We start from the raw sequence: 23,840 nt of genomic DNA, 5'->3' as shown, positions 1-23,840 counted from the left end.
ATAAAAATAAAAATCAATAATAATATACAAAAGATCTTCGTTTATATCAATTTTAACAAGTAATTTATATTTATTTTATTAATAAATATTATTTACATTTTTTATCTTTAAATGTTACTAAATATCACATCATTTATGTATTTATAAATTTTAAAATTTAATGATTAATAAATATTAATTTGACTAGAAGATCAAAATTTTGTACTTTTAAAATTAACCATTTAAATATATTTATTTTAAAATAAAAGGACTAAAATTGTAGATCGATAAAAATTATAAAAATAATTAGTTTTTTTTTTTTTTTTTTCTCCTGCTTATCAAACACATGATATAAGATGTACTAATTTTTAAAGAAAAATGAAAGAGGAGAAAAGAAAAAGAAAAAGAACATTAAATTTAAATTGAAAAGAAAATAAAATTAAAAAAAATCAACTTTATTTTCATAAGTCAATACTTCTTTTCATTTTTTTATCTAATAAAATAAAATATAGTATTATTCATATCTTCTTTATATTTTTTTATTTTAATCAAAATATATCATAGTAATAATATTTTTTTCTCATAAACAAACACGCCATATTTATTTTTTCAAACACATTGTATTTAATTATCTTATCTTATTCATTGAAAGAAAAGCTTTGCAACACATGTCAATCCCTCTAATTTTAAGAAGAAATGATAATGTAAAGTAAATAGGAAGAGAAACGTGATTGCACTGACAGCATGATTATAAAAAACCGTAATAAATAAATAATTTTAGACAAGTTAATATTTCTTTCACTATTTTTACTCTACTAAAATAAAATGAAACATATTATTTGTATTTTTAAAAATGAAACACGTGTCAGTGAATAAGATTTAAAAATTTTATTTATTTATTGGAAAAAGTAGTATTTAATAATGATGGTGTACAGCTAATGTTATTGTTGAGGTGAGCAGCACATGGGTGGCAGTGAGGTTGACGAATTGGAGAAAGTGGGAACTGTATGCGACCTAACAGGACGCGACACCTATCACAGCAGAGAGAGAGAGCCGCAGCGATACGATACGAGGACAAACACACCCCATTTCCATAAATCAAATCAAATCATTATTAACGTTAAAGCCACGCGTCCCCTTTTCCCTCCCGGGATCTTGACTGACACGTGGTGTCTCCTCTGAGCCCACCCTCTGCATGACACGTGTCCCACTTGACATCGACATCAAACATCTTCTCCACGTGGCACCTACGTGCTCTCCCTTCGCGACACCCACTTGTCTCTTCCTCCACACTCTACCAGTCACATCCCAGGGGCATTTTCGTCATCGGATAAATATTATTCTCTTTTCATTTCATCCTCTTTCAAACAAAACTCATCTCATTTTCCTCCTTCTTTCTCTTCTCCTCTCTTCTTCCCTCCACAATTTTTTTCTCTTTTCTCTTCCGTGTTGCAGCATTCTTAACCCGAAACAACGACCTGCGCGCAACAAAAAGATTAAAAAACCGTTTTTTATTTTTATTTTTTTTTGGTTTTGGTTGGTGGAGGAGTTGCTTTGCTTCTTGGTTGACTCGGATTCTTTTGAATTTGCATTAAATTTTGAATTTTTTTCCCCTGTTTGCGATCCAGGGTGGGTTGTTTTTGGCGTCATTTGATGCTTCGTGTCATGGGTTTTGCTGATTTGAATCCTTTGACACCCCAGCAAAGCTTGTTCTTTTCTGAACACGCTGGTTTTGTGACCGAGAGATAGAGCAACAACTGTTATTACTTCACGATGTTCTATGTTGTTCGCTAGCGTAACAAGCATTTATGGATGACAGTATTAACAGCAATCACTGCCTCCACTATTATCATCACCAGAATCAGCATCAAAATCAGAGTGTGTGTGAGAAGATGGAGAAGCATCCGAGGGATTTGCTTGGAGGGTTTTCTATGGGTAGTGTTAGCGTGAGTGATGATAGCAATAGGCTTAATGTTAATGTTACTGCAATGAAACAAGAGGAGGAGGAGGATGATGATGAAGAGGTTGAGTTGAACCTTGGTCTCTCTTTGGGTGGGAGGTTTGGGGTGGATAAGAACCCGAAGAAGACAAAGCTTATGCGTTCTTCTTCTGTGGTGGGGACAATGCCTCTGTTTCGGGAGGACGACGCTGTGGCGCCGCCGCCTGCATCATTTCCGGCGCTCATGAGGACCACCTCGCTGCCCACGGAGACGGAGGAAGAGTGGCGGCGGAGGAAGGAGATGCAGACCCTGCGCCGGATGGAGGCCAAGCGGCGGCGATCGGTGAAGCAGAGAGGCTCCCGGGAGGTTTCCGCCAGCAGCGGTGGCGGAGAGGAGGTGGAGGGTGGAGGTGCACCAATGGGGTTGAGCAGGTACGGATTGGTGCCGCCACCGGCAGGTCTGATGTGGGGTCCGGCTGCGAAACAGGTTGTTCTTGGCGATGTGATGGGGAAAGGGAAAGGCTTTCAAGGGTTGTTTGGGCAGCCATGTTCTCAGGGCTCGGCGGATTCACAAGGGGGGAGCTCTTCATCGCTGTCTGAAATGGATAGCAAGGCTTTTTTAGGTAATTGATTGTTTCTGTGTAAGAGTTGAATTTTCTCTTGTTTGCAATAGTGAGTAACCTTTTGACTTTTTCTGATGTTTGTTTGTGATTTCTGTATATTCTGATGGGTGTCTTGCTCTTAACTGGATTATGTGAATTGCTTACTAACAAGGGTGATGATGGAAATAATATGAAAGATTTTATTCTGTTGTCATTTGTTCCTTAAAGAGTACCTAGGTGAGTAAAGTAGTTGCTTGTAAGGGAATTGAATAGTTTTTGATATTCAACTAGCAAGAGTGTGTTTTTACACCTTTTATGCGTTCCAATAAACTTAAATTAGGGAAAAATATAATTTAATTCTTTGTTTTCTATTTGTACCTTGACATGTGAGGTATTGAGATTTGGATTTTATACAGTCCGAATCTGATTTCTAAATGTTTAAGGACCCCTATAATGCCTGGGGTGTTCATAGTCGAAGCAGACATTAGATGATGTTATAGAATCTGAATTTTGGTTAAATTCATGAAACCTATAACTTGATTCTTAAAATTTTTTTATACCTATGTCTAGGCAAGAACATTTATAATGATAACGATACTACTTTTTGCTCTATTTTAGTTTTTGAGCTTTATGAGACAGTTTCAAATGGCATGCTAATTTCTGCTAGATGGTTTGTGTTTGTGTGCATGTTCACTGGTATTGCAAAATCACTGTAATATTGACTTGCCATTCTTGTTTGCTACAGATTTCTGTCATTTTTCTCTCTATTTTGTCTTATCCTTTGTTGTTATGATTTTTTTGAATCTTGTGATCACAGTTATCTTTTATCTATTTTACTTGGTTTGAATAAATAGGACAATGAATTCTTTGTGTAGAAATATGTCCTGACAGATTTGATTGAGTACATCTCTAAACAAAAATATGTGGTTCAACATGTGGCATAATAGTTTCATTTAACAAGGTATTCTTTAAAATTATTATGATTTAACATATGTGAGTAACAAGCTGAAGCTAATGCTAGTAGACTATTTTGACATGTTTGTGACAGAAAATGTCACTTAGGATAATTTCACTCTTCAGACATAGCCATATATATATTACTGAAGGATAACAACCTGTAACTTGTGGATAGGCAATTTCATAAATAGTCACCAATCCTTCTTAGTTCTTAACATTCTATTTCACTGTTATCATTCTTTGTTGATGGTATAGCACAAATTTTGCTTTCATTAGAAATTCCCTGTCATGTGTAAATCTTATCCATAACATGACATGAGATTTTTTTTTAAACCCTACATGTGTGCGTGCATGTGCATGTGCATGCATTAGAATAGTTTATTTTTGCTGAAATAGTATGTCAGAAATACAATAAATAATTTGTGTGAAATGAACCTTTCTTTGCTGTTTCTTAAGTTTATTCATTTACTTTCTAAATATTCACTATTGATTCTTTATTGTTTCTTAAGTTCGTTCATTTACTTTCTAAATATTCACTATTGATTCTTTATTGTTTCTTAAGTTTGTTCATTTACTTTCTAAATATTCACTATTGATGCTTAAACCTTCGCATGATATTACAGAGATTCTTATTGTTTACTACTTATTGGTGAATGAAAAAACAACATAAATTTAGAAAAGAGAAAGGATGAAAAGTAAAAGTTCACTGGGCTTGGAGCAAATAACACTTCCAGCATTTGAATCCTACATCTTTTTTTGTTTTGTTTTGTGCTGACCTTTTCTATAAAACATGTTATGATATTGGAATTTGTTTCTTTATGATGTTGGAGCATGTGTACCTTTGACTATGATATTTTATGTAATTTTTAACATAGAATTTATGGTTGTATATATTTTACTATTTAGCTGAAAGAAGATAGAAATGAATGGAAATCGAACACCAAATAATTTTAAGAAAAAGGATCCTATTTGATTATGTAGTTTGCTCTACATAACAGGATCTGGATCTGGTAGTTGTGGTGAAGCAAGAAGCCCTGCTAGTAATCATTCAAAGCAAGAAAGAAGCAGTCAGGATCCTGTGGGTCCAGGGACAAAGGCAAATGAGAATGTGACCAGAACATCCAAAGCTGAGATGGAGAATCCATCTAAGAAACCTCATTCTTCCCAAAATATAATGAGGAGGGAAATTGGGACAAACACAATGGAGGACATGCCTTGTGTGTTTACAAAAGGTGATGGTCCTAATGGAAGAAGAGTTGAGGGAATATTGTACAAATATGGTAAAGGGGAGGAAGTGAGGATCATGTGTGTGTGCCATGGAAACTTCCTCTCTCCAGCTGAATTTGTAAAGCATGCCGGTGGTGGAGATGTTGCACACCCCCTTAGGCACATTGTTGTGAACCCTTCTGCTTCTCCCCTTTTGTGATGGAGTTCCCTCTTGCCCTTCAACTGTAGGGCTGTAATATAAGTTACATTGAGGGAATAAACAATAGTTTGATAGCTTCTTATCTTTATCTCCATTTTTTCTTAGCCCTTGAATGAAGCAATATTATATATAAACACATGCTTCTCTTCTGGAAGGGGGTAATAAATTGCTCACTTCCATATCTTTATTTGGTTTTTTAACGTGTGACAACTTGATTGTTAAGACTAGTTTCTTTGAGGTATAGATGACTGAAGAAGATTTTATCTCCATAGTGAAAGAAAAATGTCTTTGATGTTCCTGACTGAAAGTTTTAACGTGAATATTGTCTTAAAATAATTTTTAATTTTTTTTTATTTTAACGTGTTTTTAGTATTATATTTTTTTTTATCTGAAGTTTACTTTTCTATCTTTTTAAGATGCAAGATTATTTTTAAAAGTTTTGTAATTTTTTTTGTATAACATTTTTTAAATGATAATATTTTAGCTCATTTAATCTTTGTTGAAATGTTGTTATACTCATAGGGAAAATTTTATTAATTTTCCAATTATTAATATAGCTAACACTTTCATATTTTTAAAGAGAGTAACTAAAAGGCCTTTTTGCTCGTAATTAAAATTTTTTTGTTGGAAGGTTCAAAGTTAATGCTTTAGGGTTAGAATTGATACTTGATACACTACTGAATAAAATGCAGCCAAATAAGAACATGTTTGAATTGGCTATTCTGTCATGTTAAACATTAATACTTGTGATATAAAGATAACACGTGGAACATTAATACTTGTAAGAGAAGGATAAATAAATAAAAAAATGACAGAACATTAATACTTATGAGACAAGGATAAATAACAAAAAATAAATATAATTTTATTTCTAAATTATATATGTTTGTTGAAGTTATGAAAAATTTATTAGCAGCATGTCAGTGAAATTAACTTATATTATGAAAAACTGTTTAAACATGTTTAGTCTCTCTAAATAAGAGATTGACTTCTTCTTTTTTTTCACAAAAATAAGATTGAATTTGATTGCAGTCTTTTAATTTTTCTTATTAGTTTTGATTTTTATAAATTTACTTTGTTTTTAAGTGATCGTTGTCATCGTCATTTAATAATAATTCATATTATTTAAACATGAATGTCATGTTAGTGATCACTCTAATGTTAGTCATCACTCTAAGATAACTTGTAACATGATAAATTTGTATATATATGTTACATGCATCATTATTATATATATGGTGATAAAGATTATATATTTTCAAAACTTGGAACTTTTCAAGACTAAAACTAATAATCCATTTGAGAACCAAATCTGAAATTCATTATATTTGAAGGAGGAGTAAACAACCATATTAAATTAAAGAAATAAATCATACGTTTATATTATTATCAGGTCACATGTGATAACAATATTTAAATGCAAAGTTTAAATTATTTTTAAAAGAATTATTTTCTCTAGAATATATTAAGTGTAGGTTGCTAGTTTTACATGAATATATATATATATATATATATATATATATATATATATATATATATATATATATATATATATATTATATTTGTGTGTGTGATTTTCACTAGTCTTTTATTTTTATATTTTCAAAATTAAAATTAAAATATTTTAAAATAACTCGATTCAACAATTTTTAGGATAAACATATTCATATAAAACCCACCTATAAGCAGTGGAGTAAGAAATTTTATTGAGGGTAAAGGCAAATTTAAGTTTGTTTTTTTATTATTATAAAGAAAACATTGAAAAAGTTTTATATACGTATGCCCTTACCCTTTACTTACTATTCATCTTTCGTAAGATATAAAGCAACTTCTGATCAAGTTGTGTTAGCTGGGACCAAACTTTTAAACTTTGGCTTCTAATTATTTACTTATACGTTAGCTTTACACTGAAGTTGACAATAGGTTAATTTGTTTGAGCACAGAAATTCGTCTAACATATCTTCACTTAGATCTACTCATGATATTATTTGCATTGACATACCTAAATAATATCTCAATCATGGATATGGAAAATCTAAAGTTGGCCAGCATTTTCTCCCTTCTCTATTTGTACCATTTTCTAAAGATGACAAAGATGTTACAAGCTTATTAATTAAACCACATAAGGTAACAAAATGAACTTTCTAAAGTGGCTAAATATCATGCATCACATTTGAGTATGTGTGATACTTGCTTTCTCTAAGGTCATCATCATCATCATTGGGTGTTTTTGCAGAATATTATTATAAGATAGAGACAGCATTTTCCTCCACGAAGGAAGCTTTTCCTTTACAAGGATGATTTATGCTACCTAATTTTCAGGTTATAACATAGGATGACACGATTTTAAGGAACTTTAAAAGGAAGGTGGGTTGGTATTTGTGCATGAATATCGAATAGAACTAACCCTACTTACGCGTGTCATTCTTGCCAAAACCAAACTGATTAATTAAAGAGAATGAAAAGATAAAAGTTTGGTATAAAATAAGGTAGCACTATATGAGTTGCTTTAGAGCAGGTTGATTCAAGTTATCATTTTTTTATTTATTAAAATAATCATCTATTTGTCATTCTAAATCATGAAAAAAGTAAAATAAAAATAAAAAATAAAAAATAATAATAACTAGTTCATCAGTAATGGACCTTCTTAAGTTTCTTCTGATTTATACGCATACAAACAGGATACTGTGACACTTAAAGAAAAATGACATAGTAACGGCAATAGTCTAATTAAAATTTTGTTCAACAAAGACTATATATATTAATAAGATAACTAATAATAAATCGTTAATAAATGCATTGTTGATAGAGATATATTATATTTTCAATTTGTAGAAATATTAAGTAATTTCACGAACTTTAATATTTATTTTCATGAGTATACTTCTAATTAACTAAGAACCTAGATCACACAGTTACTTGGAAATGGAGAGAATTAATGTCATGTAATATACAAAAAAGAAAAAACTTTTTGTAGAAAATTTTCTTGCTGGGGAAAGAATATTACAATGAAAAACAAATTTTCAGAAATATTTCTAACGAAAGTTTTCAAATTTTCAGTTTTTGGTGTGCTTTAATGTTCATATCTCGTATACATTATCGCATAATATTTATATAAGTTCTCTGAATATATATGACATCTTAATTTTTGTGGATTTTGGAGCGGAAAAGGATTATATAGTTTAATCGACTTAAATATCCATTTAAATAAGACAGCATTCGTTTTTAATTCTATAAAAGGAAAGTTTTCCTTTTTTATCTTTTGTATTTATAAAAATTTATCAAACGTAAATTTTATTCTTTAAATTTATAAATAATGGTCAGTTAGTGACAAACTCAGAAATTTTAAATTGTGAAGATAACTTAATCAAATGTATAAATTTATTATTATAATTATAAATACATAACCAAACAATTATTTAACTATTTTTTTCCCATTTATTTTCTCATTCCATTTTTTATAACTATTTATCTCCCATAGTTAAAGTATAAGAGATTTAGATGATTAATACTGAATATTATGATCAAATAAAAATAAGAAAAAAATGAATAAATAAAAGATAAATTAATTTAGAGGTAGTTAAAAGAATAAATTAGTCCAAAATTTGTCTATGTCAAAAAAGAGCATCCTTTTATTAATAGTATAGAAATATAGATATTTAGCAACAAAAGTGAAGCATGGACTTTGCAGTAATTATCTTTTCTTAATTTTAAATATAAAAAACTAAACAAAACATAATAGAACAATTTTTCACATTTACTATTTTATGACTATTATTATATAATATTCTTAAAAGTTATTAATATGTTAATATTTATATTTTATAAATTATTTTCTAAATACGTAAATATGAAATACTTGATAAAATATAATTTATAAAATACAATTAACTTAAATGTATTGTTATTACTATATAAAAAAGTTTCAAATAAAAAAATAATATTAAAAATTTTACTTGTAAATTTTTAAATAAATGCATTCATCATAACAATAATGACATTATTCTTATGCCAAAAAATAAAATAAAACATCAAGTTTCAATATCATAGGAAATAAAATAAAACACATAAAAAAATAAAACTTTGTAGTAATGTATGCTTCAACTCATAAGCACCCTATAAACAAACTCCACTCGATCCTCTCTTTTCATCTTAAGTAACAGCCCTGTAAGTGTAGGACATTTTGCAATCCTAATAGTTGCTTCAATTTGATCAGCACGAGTTAAGTTTAATTTTTAAAGTTCATTCGAAACCAATTTATGTTCTCGTTGTGGAGGTGCAAAGCTTTGAGTCAACATTGTCATGTTATTATTTGCTATGCAAACACTTGCAACAAATGCTTCAACACAAGCATTTACTAAAACCAAAATAAAAATAGACAACAAATCCAATAGTCTCACAAGCCAAATTTACTAAAAAAAACTAAATTACTTGTTATATATATATATAGATAGATAGATAGATAGATAGATAACAATATTGATTTGATTTGAATGGGTCCAACATTCTCTCTATTAGCAAACGACAGTAATACAAATGATTAGTAATTTATATGATGCAAATAGCAAAACACAAAAATTCTAATGATGCAAATACACAACAAAAGAGAAAAAAAAATTGGCTTTGTCCTTGTATGCAGTGGGAGCAACGAACAGTGCAAGGAGAGAAAAAGAGAGCAATGAATAATGTCGGACCAAAAAGGATTGCGACAAGGGTTTTGTTTTTTAGTTGGGTGTGCGGTGAAAGAGTTATAAAGATAAGTAGTAGTACTTTTGTCATTAAAAAATGTTTAATAAAATGTCATGTCCCATTCCAGTTGGTTCCACCTTTTTCTAGGAAACAAAAGTGTTCCACTATTTTAATCATGTGTCCCATTCTGTTCTCCCTTTTAATTTCATCAAATAGGGAACATAACTCATGTCCTGTCCCGTTCTAATGTGTATTCCAAAAGCAACCTAATTTTTATCATTAAGTCTGAGATTTGGATATTCAAAATAGGAAAATATCTTATCCATTAATGATAGGATATTGTTTATTTAATAGGTAGATCCTCTTATCAATTAGGTAACGATAATATATTTGATTTATGGTGATCTCAGATCTTTAGGAGATAATAGGTGAGAGGATAACCTGTTAACCATTAGGAGGTAATCGCCTAGGATTTCACTTTATGGTGATCACCTGAAGGTTCATTACAAGCGAGCAGAAGATGCTAACTTAGATTGGCCGAGTTGGGTGGTACATGAGCCCCCGAGCTCCAAGCAATATTCTTAAGAGCTCTTAAGCTCTTAAAAAACTAAATCTATTTTTTTACAATGAAAAGAAAAATATAATTTATAACATGATTAATTGATATTATATACTATCAAGAAACACCTAGTTATTTTTGTGTAGTCATGAGTTAATTACAATAGTTATTATAACAATACTTGCATATAAATTATGTTGATTTTATTTGTCATGCTTTTCCTTGAAATTGAAAGCCCAACCTGGATATTTTTTAAATTGTGTTGTATTGTTCACAATTTAATGCTCAAATAATAAATTTTATACTTTCACACATTCATAATAATAAATTCTCATAACAAATAATAAAGTTTCACACTTCACACGTTCATAAATTCAATTGTCCAAAGCAAGGTAAAAAGAAAAAAGAAACTAATCATAATAATAAAGTTTGACAAATAAATGAAAAAGTTATAGAAATTTATAAGCTAAACAAGTTCAACAACACTTCAAATGGATTCAACAAATATCTCTAAGACTTCAGCAATCTATGTTCCTCCTGATCAATTTGTTTCTTAAACAATTGTATCTCTTCAACTTCTTTCAAATCTGCAATTCATAATACAAAAGTAAAGTAAATTAAATATAAATTTAAAAGAGAAAGATTACAATCAAAATATTAATATTTTATTATTACCAAAAGGTCCAAGTTCTTTATAACCATGCAACCAGTTATGGGTACAAATGGGGGCTTGCACATTTTTTAAATTGAAAAGAATTACTTATTCAATATGCGAGCTCCAATGCTAAATGAAGATTTTGAAGTTACCATAGTGATTGGAATGCTTAAAATGTCACAAGAAAAAATTATAAGTTAAGGGATTCGAAGCTTATTCAACTTCCAACATTGGAGGGCATCCATATCATCACTGACAATGCACGATTCTCCCAAGTATATGTTAAGTTGAGACTTGCCATTGGTTGAAGTCTCTTCTTGTATTTCTTGATGGTATGCCTATTATTAAATAAACTTACATGAATAGAAATTAATAATAAATAGAAAATGAATCATGTAAGTTACATGAATTAGGCAAACTTACATAAAGAATGGATGATGAGAAAGTTTATTGCTTTGGTTGTGCATAAGACTGAGATTGGTTGTCTCTTGATGAAGTAGTAGGTAGAGATAAACTTAATATAGTTGATTGCTAACATATTCACAAAAAAGATTATACAAATCCTCTTTCACCTTATTCATTTTCTCTTCATAATCATATGGATAAACCCTATTATATCAAAATATTATGAAATTCAACTTTACCTTAGGGTCAATAACACATCCCAATGCAAGATTGACACAATATTCATTCCAATAGTTATCAAATTTGGCCTTTATCCTTGTTGTCATATCTTTGATAACCTTATATTTGCAAGACAAGTTTTTAGTTAATCTCATCTCTATAATTTCAACTTGTATGAAATATAAGTTGGAGGTGAGATATGATGACCTAGATATCAAGTTAGTAATATCATAAAAAGATGACCTTGATGGTATCCCAAATTGTGAAGAATTAACCACAACCCTTGCTTTGGTTAAGAGAGTAATTGATGACATGAAACAAGCTTGGGGGAGTTGAAGAATGAGAGTTTCTATGAAAAGGAAAATGTATGGTCTTTCATTCAAAAAAAAAAAAAGGAAACAAAACAAAAACATAATGATGCAAAAATTTGAATATGCATCACATAAAGGCTAGTGGCTTGGGTCCGGTTAAGGGCATGTTCTAAAATGTTGTATTGGGTTATGGTGAAGGATATCATTGTAAAAATCTCAATTTCTCTCTTAAGCCATAGTACTTTCAATCCTTGACAAACCATAAGATTGCTATTGCTTGACCCAAATTTCCCGAATAAAGACCTTGTGATAAGTGCCTGCATTTGCATTACCATTGGTTCCATTTGGAAACGGAGAGCAAAGTTGAATTGTCTGGCTTGAGTGGTAGAGTTGAGAGAAACACTCACCTTGATACAATAGTGTGCACAAAGAGAAACGCTTTCCTAGTGAGGATGCATTCATCGATGATCATTAACTCTCCTCAGCTCTTTGATCTCTTTTGAAACCTTTGTTTTCACCTTGTCATGTTCCATTGCAATAATTATGACTGAAAGTTCATCTAAGGTTCATGCTTTCAAAAAGAAAATCCAAGTAAGCTAGAATTTAGGAATTTGACATACATGCATTGCTTGGTGTCTACAAGATCAGTTACCTATTGCTTGAGGGCAAGCAAGGTCCTAAGTTTGGGGGAGTTGTTAAGTCTCATTTATACATATGTTTAGATAGGAATTATTGAACAATTCCACTCACCCCATGCACTCTTGCAATATAATTGTTTTCTTTTTGATTCAATTTTTATGCAGATATAGCTAACCCAAAACTCATCTAACAATACCCTGATACACCTCATTTTTTGTCCAGGTATTGAGTGAAGAGTTAAAGTTGAAGACCCATTGGATTGGAAATTAAAAGAGCAAAGGAGCAGGAGAAGTAATATCAAGTCGGGTGCAAGAGTGCCCGCACCAGGCTTAATCAAGACAAAGAGCAACACACTCTATAACTCAGCACTACGCCAGGCGCAAGAGTACCCGCGCCAGGCATGCTTTGAGACAGAGAGTAATTACCCCTCTGGAAGATCATGTGTCGGGCGCGAGGTATAACGTGTCAAGCATGTAAACCCTATCCTGACTCGACCAGTTTGTATTTAAGCAAAGCTTCAAGGATTTTCTACCTCATTTACACATTGGGAAACTTCTAGGAGTTGTGGAAGGGATTCCTGGTACTTGGGACCGTTCATGTGTGGGTATTTCCTTTGGTTCTTCCATCTCTATTTTTGTTTCACCCTCATTGTTTTGAGCAGTTTTACCCATTATTTTGTGGGGTTAGATGTAACCAACATAACTCTCTTGTAATATTCACATTATCAATGATATATATGTTGTTGTTTCATTCATTGTTGTGTTATGTTTCTATTCTTAATGTTTGCTTTGAATTGATTCTCCTTTGCTTGATATAGAGTCCATTGGGTATTGGAAAATAGCCTTTGAAACTAGCTCTGAAACAAATGCCTAGTGGGAAATGTATCTAGGAATGGAGCTTGACCTATTAGTAGTCTTAAACCCTAACTCATAATGCAAGTGTATGTATTGAATACTCAAGAAATTGATATTCATTACATGCACCTAGGCTCTTGCTTTAAGGGATTAGGTTTGAGTAAACTTATGGGTTGACTAGGCAATGAATGTAACAAGAGAACAAAGATTCATCAGTGTGAAGTTCGGTGATATCTGACCCCACAATCTTATAAACTCACAAGACCATTTCTATCCCTTCCACACACATAATTTATATTGTAGTTTTGAAATTCCAATAGTCATAATCTTTACTTCAAATGCCTGACAATCTATGAAAAATTGGTATTCTTTAGTCACAAATAGTCATTAAATGCTTGTTTTACCTAACTAGTCCCTGTGAATACGATTTAAATTTACTACTTGAACGGCCAGTATACTTGCTGTGTTTGAGTCCGTTGTCAGAGTTAAAATGATTTATAATGAAAGCAAAAGTTAATTTCAACGGAAATCTCAACACTTCTCCACTTTCTCCCACTCTTTATTGGTTGGGCAAAACTTGTAATTTCTATCACAATATTCCATATTAGTGAATTGTGAACAATACTTAATAGCATTTTCAAGCATCATATATGTGGCATTCCATGTAGTTTAGGTATCCAACCTCACAAAACCACCACTTACACCACTCAAATTCACTTTTTCAACACATCTTTGAAATTCCCTTAACATTCCCTCTAAAGCCTTCACATACTTGACATTTTCTCTAATTTTATGTAATGCATCATTACCTACCTTTAAACCTTATTAAACAATGAGATTCAAGATATGTACACACCACCTCACATGAAAATATTCACCTTTACATAATAAGGGATTTTGCAAATTAAGACTTTCTCTTAAAATTTTGACCATGCTATCATTTGAAGAGGCATTATCCAATGTGAGAGAAAACATTTTTTCATCTATCCCCTACTTCTTAAGAGCTTCGAGTAATTTTTCGGATAATTCTAACCTAGTATGTGAACTATCCATTTTACAATATGAAAGCAACTTTCTATTTAGCCTCCAATTTAAATCAACATAATGAGCAACTATATTCATGTGGCCTTAGGTAGTTATAGATGTTCATACATCAGAAGTCAAACATATTCTACTCGGAATAGTAGTTAACACATTATTTAACTTTTCATGTTTAGTTAAAAACACTTTACTATAATCAATTGTTGAAGTATTTCTACAATTGGGTTTAAAATTAGGATTTAACACTTTATTTAGTATCTAAATCCCATCAAATTTAGCATAACTATATGGAAGATCATGCATAATAATAAATCTAGCAAGTGCATCTCTATAAGCCTTGTGATCAAATTTTCACTACTTCAATAAAATAGCTTTGTTATCCAACATAAAGCTAACATCTTGGTACTTAGGAGATCCAATACATTTAATAATATGATGTTTTTAATTATTAGTACCTGAAATAGCTTCATATGTATACAATTTCCCACAACTATTGCATTTGCATTTTTTACCTTATCAACTAGACTAATCTTTTCATAATAATTTCATACCATAAAGCTATTAGGCTTACATTTCTTAGCCTTTTTAATATACTTTTACTTTTATTACCAGTAATAGTAATAGAAGGACTAATAACAGTGATAGTCTCTCTTTTTGTGTTAGGTGGAACTTCCATTGTATCTAAACCATCCTCCACACTATAAAAAAAACATCACCAACATTCATTATTGCAATATTAAAAATTAAACAAGTTTACTCATTCAATTTACAGCTTCCACTATGGATTATAAAGAAACAACAAGCCAACATAACTCTTAATTCAATTAACAAGCAACAACAACAATCAATAAAGTAACAATAAACCAAAATTCAATTCACAATTCTCATTCCACACAACACAAGCCTTAAAATAATACAATAACATACTTGGTATTTGGTAAGAGTTAGAATCATGGAACAACACCAACAACAAGTAATAAAGCAACAAATGATAACTAAAATGAAATAGAAAAAATGTCAGAACAAGAAAAAAGACTCATTAGTTAGGTAAATATATTTGAACAGTTCAGCAAAAAAAATCATATCATAAGGAGAAAAAAGGTTTCTTACAGAGTGAAGTGATACCCTGTAATTTCATTGTCTGAGTGGTAACTATGAGTCATTATCATCACTTTGTGAGCATAGGCACGGGCGTGACTATGTCTTTATCTTCTTCAATAAACAGAACATAGATGATGAGTCACGATGTCAATTGTCAAGCCATCAAGGGTGCCACGAGAGCAGTGAAACTCTCACAGCAACTAACCCTAACTTTAAATTATAACCATAATTTTGCAAGTAAATACAAAATAATGAAACTATTACTATTATAGAATTATTATATTTTATTTTTAACACATTACAGATTAATGTTAATTTATATTATTTTTAATTATTAGTTTAACAAGTCAGCCCATAAAACGTGTAAGTCAACACGACCTAAGTTCATTTGGCATATCGGCCTTAACAAGTGAGGCCAAAATGCCTTGATTCTACTTAGGTCATCCTTTTTATTGTCTAGCTTGGCCTTATTTGTGAGGTAGCTAGGTCAACCCATCAAGCCAACCCAAATTGACGAATTTAATAATTATATTTTTAGAGGTAGTTGCATCTACTAGCAAGTATTTTTACTAGGATTAAGATGGCATGTATTCCTGCACAAATGTTGTTGTTTTCTCTCGGTAGGGTTTAAAGTTTCTACTCATAGCGGGCTACATTAGTTTTGTTCTGTTAACAAAAGGCTACTAGGGCTTCTTTGTTGCATTTCTGCATGGCTTCCATATGCTGCAAAAATTCCACGATGGTAAGCTCCACAAGCAACAAAGGAGAGTTACGGTTGAAGTAGACATTGTGGCATTCACATTCACCGCTTGGTTCTAGGTGGATACCATGTGTGGCTGAATGATTGTTTTACTTTATCCCCCACTGTGGGAAACAAATGTTGCTAATTGATTTTTTCAATGCTCCAATGAGGGTGGTCCTTTGTGCTTCAACATTGGTAGTAAGGGAACTTGTAAGGAGACTTTGATGCTCAAGTTAAAGGAGAGTTTTAGATGTAAATTATGAGTTATGATTAGAATGATACCTTGTGCCCTTAAATAAATGCTTAATTCATATCATTAAGCTCAAGATTTGGATATTTAAAAAAGGAAAGTATTTTATTCATTAATGATAAGATATTTGTCTATTTAATGGAGAGATCCTTTTATCAATTAGGCAAAGATAAGATATTTGATTTTTTGTGATCCCAAATCTTTATGAGATAATTGGTGAAAGGATAATTTGTTAGCTATTAAGAGATAATTGCCTAAGATTTCACCTTATGTTGATGGCTTGGAGGCCCATTGTGGACAAATAGAAAAGGTCAGGCAGTACAATGATCACGTTTTATAAATAAAAAAATCAAAAGATAATTTAAGTTTGAGGTTAAAAAAAAATATCACTCGAGACTAAAAAAAATTAAAAAATATATATATATATATATTATCATATTTTAATTATTTTTGTTTGTGAAAGATATATATAATATAAAAAATATTAGCAACACACTCTCTGTCACCCTTTTAAACACACCTTCTCTCATTGGTCAAAATTTATTAAAAAACTTAAAATTTTGGTGGGTCTCACACCCTATATAATGGTTATCTTTCCTGATTTTGTCGTTTTCAATAAATTCTAAGTTCTAACTAATAAGAGTAAGTGTGTTAAGAGAAGTATATTAGAAAGTGTATTGTTAGCATTCCTCTATATCTATAACAATAGATAAAAAGAATACCTCTCCCTGAATCGCTTTAGGTCTCCGTTTTTAATGGGCCATTTTGTTTTTCAAATGAAAACTTTCATTAAATAACTACAAATTATGTTTTTATTGCAAATAAAAACTTGTCATTACTCACACAATTCTCTCTCTCTCTCTCTTTCTCTCTTTCTCTCTTTATATAACTTTTATTTTTTTTATCTCACTAGAAGACTTTCATCTTTTCTCACTATAGTCAATACATAATTGTTTTTAAAGTTATTTTTTTAATAAAAAATAAATAGACACGAAATGTCTCAACCTCACTAAATATATGTATGTGCATATGTATATATGTATGCATCTAAGTTGCACTTTCCTCTTTGTGCTTATCATCCAACATGTTAAATATATGTAATACATTGGAATAAACTTCCCAGTTGTGCTCACTTGGCCAAGAAAGCATCCAAAATCAAAATCGTTGAGTAATTTTTATTTGAAAAATTGTAGCAACATACTTTTAAATAGAACTAAACATAAGTCTCTCAAGTGAGATTTTAAGATTGAGTCTTGTGATGTAAAAAAATGTGAAATTTAACTTATCTAAAGTAAAGAACTTTCATTTCAGAGAACAAAGTATAATAATAATCATTGGTTAAAAAATTAATAATAAATATTATAATTAATTTTAAATTTTATTATACATTTTCATTTGAGTTCAAATGTTGAATACTATAAAAATAAATATATCAAAATAAAAAGAAAAAATTTTAAAAATATTTTAATAATTCTTTATCATTATTAGATTTATGTAAAATCTGATTGTTATACATTATAAAAATAATTTTTGTAAATAATTTTTTTTAAGAAGCTATAATCATTATACTTTATAAAATTATTTCTTTAAATTAAAATTATATAAGAAGCTATCTATATATTTTTTTAAATAGAACATACATTTTTTTCCGGTGTATATTACTGTCATTTGATTAATATTGATAATGTTAAAATGGTTTAATTAACATTAATAAAAAATTTAAAACATTATTATTTATGAATTCAAATAACGTATATTATAAAAAAAATATAATAGAAGTTATTTATAGTATTAAGGTATTAATTACTGTCGATAAAAGATTTAATTTTTTTTTAATTCAAATAATGTATATTATAAAAAAAATAAAAATCATTTATAATATTATTTACCAATTAAAATAAATATATCAAAATAAAATGGAAAATTAGATTAAAAATATTTTAATAATTATAATCATTATTAAATTTTTGCAAAATCTAATCTTTTCAAATAAAAAATATAATGAAAATTATTTATAGTATTATTTACCAATTAAAAGAAATGTATCAAAGTAAAAGAAAAAATTAGATAATTTTTTTAATAATTACTAGTAACTCTTAGATTTACGCAAATTCAATCATTATACATTATAAAAATTATTTTCGTAATTTAAAACTTATTCAAGAAGTTATCATATTATACATGAAAAAAATAGAATACACATTTTTTCTACATCATTGAAAGTTTGCTGAAATAAAAAAAAATATTTTTATTAAAAATTATATTATAAGTTTAATTAATTAAGTTTATAATATAAATAATATTTTTATTTATTAAATAAAATAAGAAGAGGATAAAAATAGGAAAAAGGGTTTGGACTAGACTTTAGACCTAACTTGAAAACTTTTAAAAACAAAAGTAAAAATGTTAGGTTTTCATTACACTTCCTTGTGAAACTTTGAGAGTACTTATAGAGGAGAATTTAGAGGAGGTCATCGAAGAGAGTACGAAGTAACAATTCAGATTATTGGGAATGCATTGTACTACAAAATTGACACTTAAGAAAAGAGGGGGAGTGAGATTATCTCACCGTGTGGACACACACACATATATAAGGGATATGGGTAGTAAGACAACTCTCAAGACTCCATAGTAATTATTTTTGTATGCATTTGATGATCTAAGTATTGTTATGAAATTATTATTGTGTTTGATTATGCATGGTGATGAAATTCATTGATCTTGATAATTGAATGGTGATATGTTATGCTTGGTGAATGAATTGGTAGTTAGGATTATATGTATGATTTGAGAGTTTTGGTGTAGTTTCATTGATTTTGAAAATTTTGGTAGGAACACATCCTGATATTAAGGTGATTTCTCTTTACATGATTAACTAAATAAAGTTATATTTGTTGGGTTTGAAAAGAAACTTTTGGGACTACAATTTAGACTTAAAAATCATATAAAAATGTTAAGAAACGATTAAGTTATAAGAGTCATAGGGTGAGCCTTAGGTTCTATGTGCGAAAAGTAACGTGTGCAACTTGTAAACCTTGTGAAAATCCTTAGATGATTGGATTAGGTTTTGTGGTACTCATAAGAGTTGTAGCCTTATATATCAGATCTCCAATGGAGCTAGAATATCACCCAAAAAAGAGGTCTATAACTCAAGTTATGATCAAATTAGTGAGCATTCTTTCTTAATTCAATATTAAGAAAGCATGCTCACTAATTTGATTATAACTCTAGTTCTAGACCTTGTTTTTGGATGATTCTAATGTCATTTGAAAGACAACATCCAATGCTATAACTCTTATGAATATCACGAGACCTAATTCAATCATCTAACGATCCTCGCAAGACTTACAAGTTGCAAATGTTACTTTTCAACCATAAAACATGAGGCTCACCTTGTGACTCACATAACTCAATCATTTCTTAACATTTTTTATGTGATTTTTAAGTATAAACTATAGCCCCCAAAAGTTTACTTTCCAACTCAACAAACTAAACTTTATTTGATTGATCACATAAAGAGAAATCACCTAAATATCGAGATATGTTCATACTATAATTTTCAAAATCAATCAAACCACACCAAAACTCCTAAATCATACTTAAACCTTAGCCCCCAATTCATTCCCCATACATAACATATCACCATTGAATCATTAAGATCAACGAATTTCATCACCATCCACAACCAAACACAACAATACTTTCATAATACTCAAATTATCAAACACATACCAAAATAATTCTTACGAAGGCTTAAAGGTCACTTCACTATCCATATTTCTCATATGTGTCCAAACGATGAGACAATCTTACTCTCCCTCTTATCTTGAGTGATAATTCTACAGTACAACGCATTCCTTGTAGCCTCAATTGCTACTTCACATTCTCTCTAGTGACCTTTTCTAAGTTCTCCTCTACAGGTGTTCTTAGGATTTTAGAAGGATGCATATATAATGAAAACCTACCTTTGTTTTTTATTTTAAAAGTCTTCAAGTTAGGCCCAAAGTCCAACCTAAATCCTTCTTATTTTATTTAATAAATAAAATTAATATTTATATTATAAAATTAATTAATTAAGCCCATAATATTTTTTTTATTAAAAGTAATTTGTTTTATTTTATTTTTAAAAATTTGGGTTATTACATTTCATCTATATTACAATCATTTGGTTAACATTGATGAAATTATAAAATTGTGTTAAGTAGTAAAGGTGATTCACTATCATCCATTTTCAACAATACTAATCATTTGTTTCTAGAAAATTTGAATGATCCATCTTTCTTTAAAGATAAGGCAATTTTAACTCTTACAAATGACATTGTTCACACCATCAACCAATATATGATGTCCTTAATTCAGGGTGAAGAAAAAACTTATCTAAGTTTGGATACTACTTTGTTTGCAAATGATTCTATTGATTCCCTATATTTTGTGCATACTCTAAAATTTTTAAATACAATTTTTGCTTCAGGTCTTCCACATGTACACCATATTGTAAATCTAAAAGTTGGAATGTTAGTAATGTTATTAAGAAACATAGATCAATAGTGAGGATTGTGTAATGGCAAAAGGTGGATAATTACAAAATTAGGAAAATATGTTGTTGAAGGAAAAGTCATATCAGGTAGTCAAATTAGTATCAAGGTATATATATCTAAGTTACATTAACTCCTTCGGATGCTAACATTCCATTCAAATTGCAACAAAAATAATTGACATTGGTTATTTTATTCACAATAACTATTAACAAAAGTCAAGGTCAACCTTTACAGCATTTTGGGGATGTATTTTTCAAAACCAATTTTTTCTTATTGTCAACTATATGTAATAATTTGAAGAGTGAATTAAAAATTTTAGTTTCTAATAGTGAAAATAAACATTCAAATATGTTTTAATATTATTTATAAAGAAGTTTTCAATAATTTGTAACAAGAACTTAGTGTATATTTATTTTTTAATATTATTTTTTGACTTATTCTTAATATTTTTATATTTTATATTTTTTTTTTCACTTTTTAATTATGTAATCAATTATAAATATCAATTCACCAAACTTAACAAAAATAAATAGTGCATTATATGAGTACGAAATCTTGTTTAATAAAACATATATAATTATTTGTTCCTTTTATATCTTACTTCTTAGACACATGCAAAATAATAGTCACTTAAAACCGTCACTTTGTTATCATCAAAATTAGGGTATTGAACGCACATAAACATCTTTGCTTTACTGACTTAGGGTATGTTTGGTTTGCCGTTTAGGCACCCAAACGGACATTTAGTTTGCATTGAATGTTGTACCTGTTTGTTTGGTAATTTTTTTTAATGTTACGTTGAACTTCACTATCTTCAAAACGTACGTTGCATCCAAAGCAACACCTATGTTGCTTTTCCGTTGAACAAGAAGTTTCCGTTTCTTAATTCTCTTTTCACCCGTAGCATTTAAATTTCTTCAACTACTAGCAACGGTCACCATTACTCTCACCCACCAACTTAAAGAAGTAGTAAATCTAGTATATTACTTGGATTTGAAACATTTTTTGCTTGGGCATATAGAATTTCTCCTCCTCCTCCTCCTCTGCTTGTTCCAGATCCATCTACATGTGAGCTCTCTGATTTTGAATTTCTTAACTTTTTTGATTTTTTTGGATTCATTTGCATGTTGGCTCTCTAATTTTAGATTTCTATCTTGGTAAGATTTTGTTATTTCCCCTTCTTGTGCATAAAAGATTTCTTAACTTTTTAAATTCATTATTGTTGTTGTCTCTTTTGAATCGTTGATTTTTTTTTCTAGATTCATCTATTGTTGATTTTATCTTCAAATGTGCACAGTATTGTGATGAATTTTTTTTATAATTTATTATACTAAGTTGAATGAGGCTATAAATGAATCGTGATATTTTTTGATAATAAATTAATGAGTAACAACAAGAGAAAATGCCTTGTAGATACTTCTCTTGTTGATAATGAAGGTGTTAAGGCAAAAGTTGCATGGGATGTGAAAGCCACTGAGATATTTGTTAAATTATGCTTGGATCAAGTTTATAAAGGAGAATGAAATGGTACTAACCTTACAAAAAAAGGCTGGAAACTCGTTGAATCTGAATTCAACATGAAAAGTGGAAGAAAATATGGCAAGAGTCAATTTAGAAACAAATGGGATAATCTTAAGAAGGAATGGTCAATATGGTACAAGTTGTTTGGTAAAGAGACAGGTTTAGGATGGGATAATGTAAGGAATACAATAGATGCTTCAAGTGAGTGGTGGGATAAAAAGCAAATGGTATGAAGTCTTTTAATGTGAAGTTAGAAGTTTTTAAATTCCTTTATGTAATACAATATGTTGATTGGTTGTAACATGCAGAAAAATCCACTTTATGGCAGATATAAAGGACTTGTTTTTGCCAATGATTTAACTACATTATTCAAGGATGTGGTGGCTAATGGAAAATTTAGTTGGGCACCCTCTTCTGGGATATTACCTAATGATATAGGTGAAGATGATGTATATCGTCCATGCTTTGAGAGTGGTGATATAGATTTAGAGGAAGGATCAGGAGATAGTGAAGAAATTATACCCACTAGTACTAGAATGAGTTCTGAATTGCGAAATATTAATTTAAGCACTTCTGAAGGAAACAGTAGTGAAAGAGCATTGGCAGGGTTGGAGCTTCTGAAAAAGATGAAAGTAAAAAGGTGAAAGCTCTTGCCTAAAAAAAATAGTTGAAGCAATAAGTAGAATTGCATCTGCATCTGAATCACGTTCAAATGCCCTAAACACACTAGTAGTACTTGGCACATCAATTCTTGAAGTGATGGATGAACTTGACAAAATAATAGAAATTACAAGTGATGACGATTGACATGCCAGATGCTCTCAACTTATGTTATCCAAGTTTGCTAGAGAAATGTTTGTTGCTTTAAAAGGACATAAGCAAAGATTGTTGGGTTGGCTAGAGTATGCAGCTTATAATGCATTACCATCCATGAAAAGTTAGTTAAATCATTGTATTAGAATGATAATATTTTGGTGTAGTTGAAATTTAGACTTGTGCTATTTTGGTATGACAGAAAGTAGGATCCTTATGCTATTTTGGAAGGGATCAAGATCTGTTTGGTATTATTTTGATGTAGTAGAAATTAGAATGCTAATGTTATTTAGATATAGCAGGAATTAGGATGATTATATTATTTTAATGTAGCATGAATTAAGAATTATTTTGAAGTGCTAATACTTTTTTGATATCAATTCTTTTTTTGGATATGATATTTGTATTACAATGTACATTGTCTATATTTTATTTGATATCTGCACTTGTTGATGTTATTTTTTTCTTTATATATATATATATATATATATATATATATATAAATATATATATATATATATATATATATATATACATGGATGCAAACAAACCGTAACATGCACCTAAAAAGCTGCGACCAACTTTACGTGTAGGGGACTT

The 23,840-nt window shown here is 29.7% G+C and overlaps 2 protein-coding genes across 2 annotated transcripts; both read left to right on the top strand.

Moving 5' to 3' along the window:
* The first annotated feature begins 1,339 nt into the window (after window positions 1-1,339).
* On the top strand, window positions 1,340-5,174 carry AFP2 (ABI five binding protein 2). Its single transcript, XM_020362253.3, has 2 exons — window positions 1,340-2,541; window positions 4,476-5,174. Exons 1-2 carry the CDS (start codon window positions 1,788-1,790, stop codon window positions 4,901-4,903), a joined length of 1,182 nt encoding a protein of 393 aa, XP_020217842.1. The 5' UTR covers window positions 1,340-1,787; the 3' UTR covers window positions 4,904-5,174.
* Window positions 5,175-22,483: 17,309 nt separating this feature from the next.
* On the top strand, window positions 22,484-23,071 carry LOC109800317 (uncharacterized). The gene is made up of 2 exons (XM_020361106.2): window positions 22,484-22,654; window positions 22,736-23,071. The coding sequence occupies exons 1-2, from the start codon at window positions 22,484-22,486 to the stop codon at window positions 23,069-23,071; spliced, it is 507 nt and encodes a 168-aa protein (XP_020216695.2).
* Window positions 23,072-23,840: the final 769 nt, after the last annotated feature.

This window comes from Cajanus cajan, chromosome 11 (assembly GCF_000230855.2).
Source record: "Cajanus cajan strain Asha chromosome 11, NIPB_CcT2T_4, whole genome shotgun sequence".
Lineage (NCBI taxonomy): Eukaryota > Viridiplantae > Streptophyta > Magnoliopsida > Fabales > Fabaceae > Cajanus > Cajanus cajan.
Note: the sequence above shows the minus strand (reverse complement) of the source record. Positions and strands in the feature narration are given on the sequence as shown.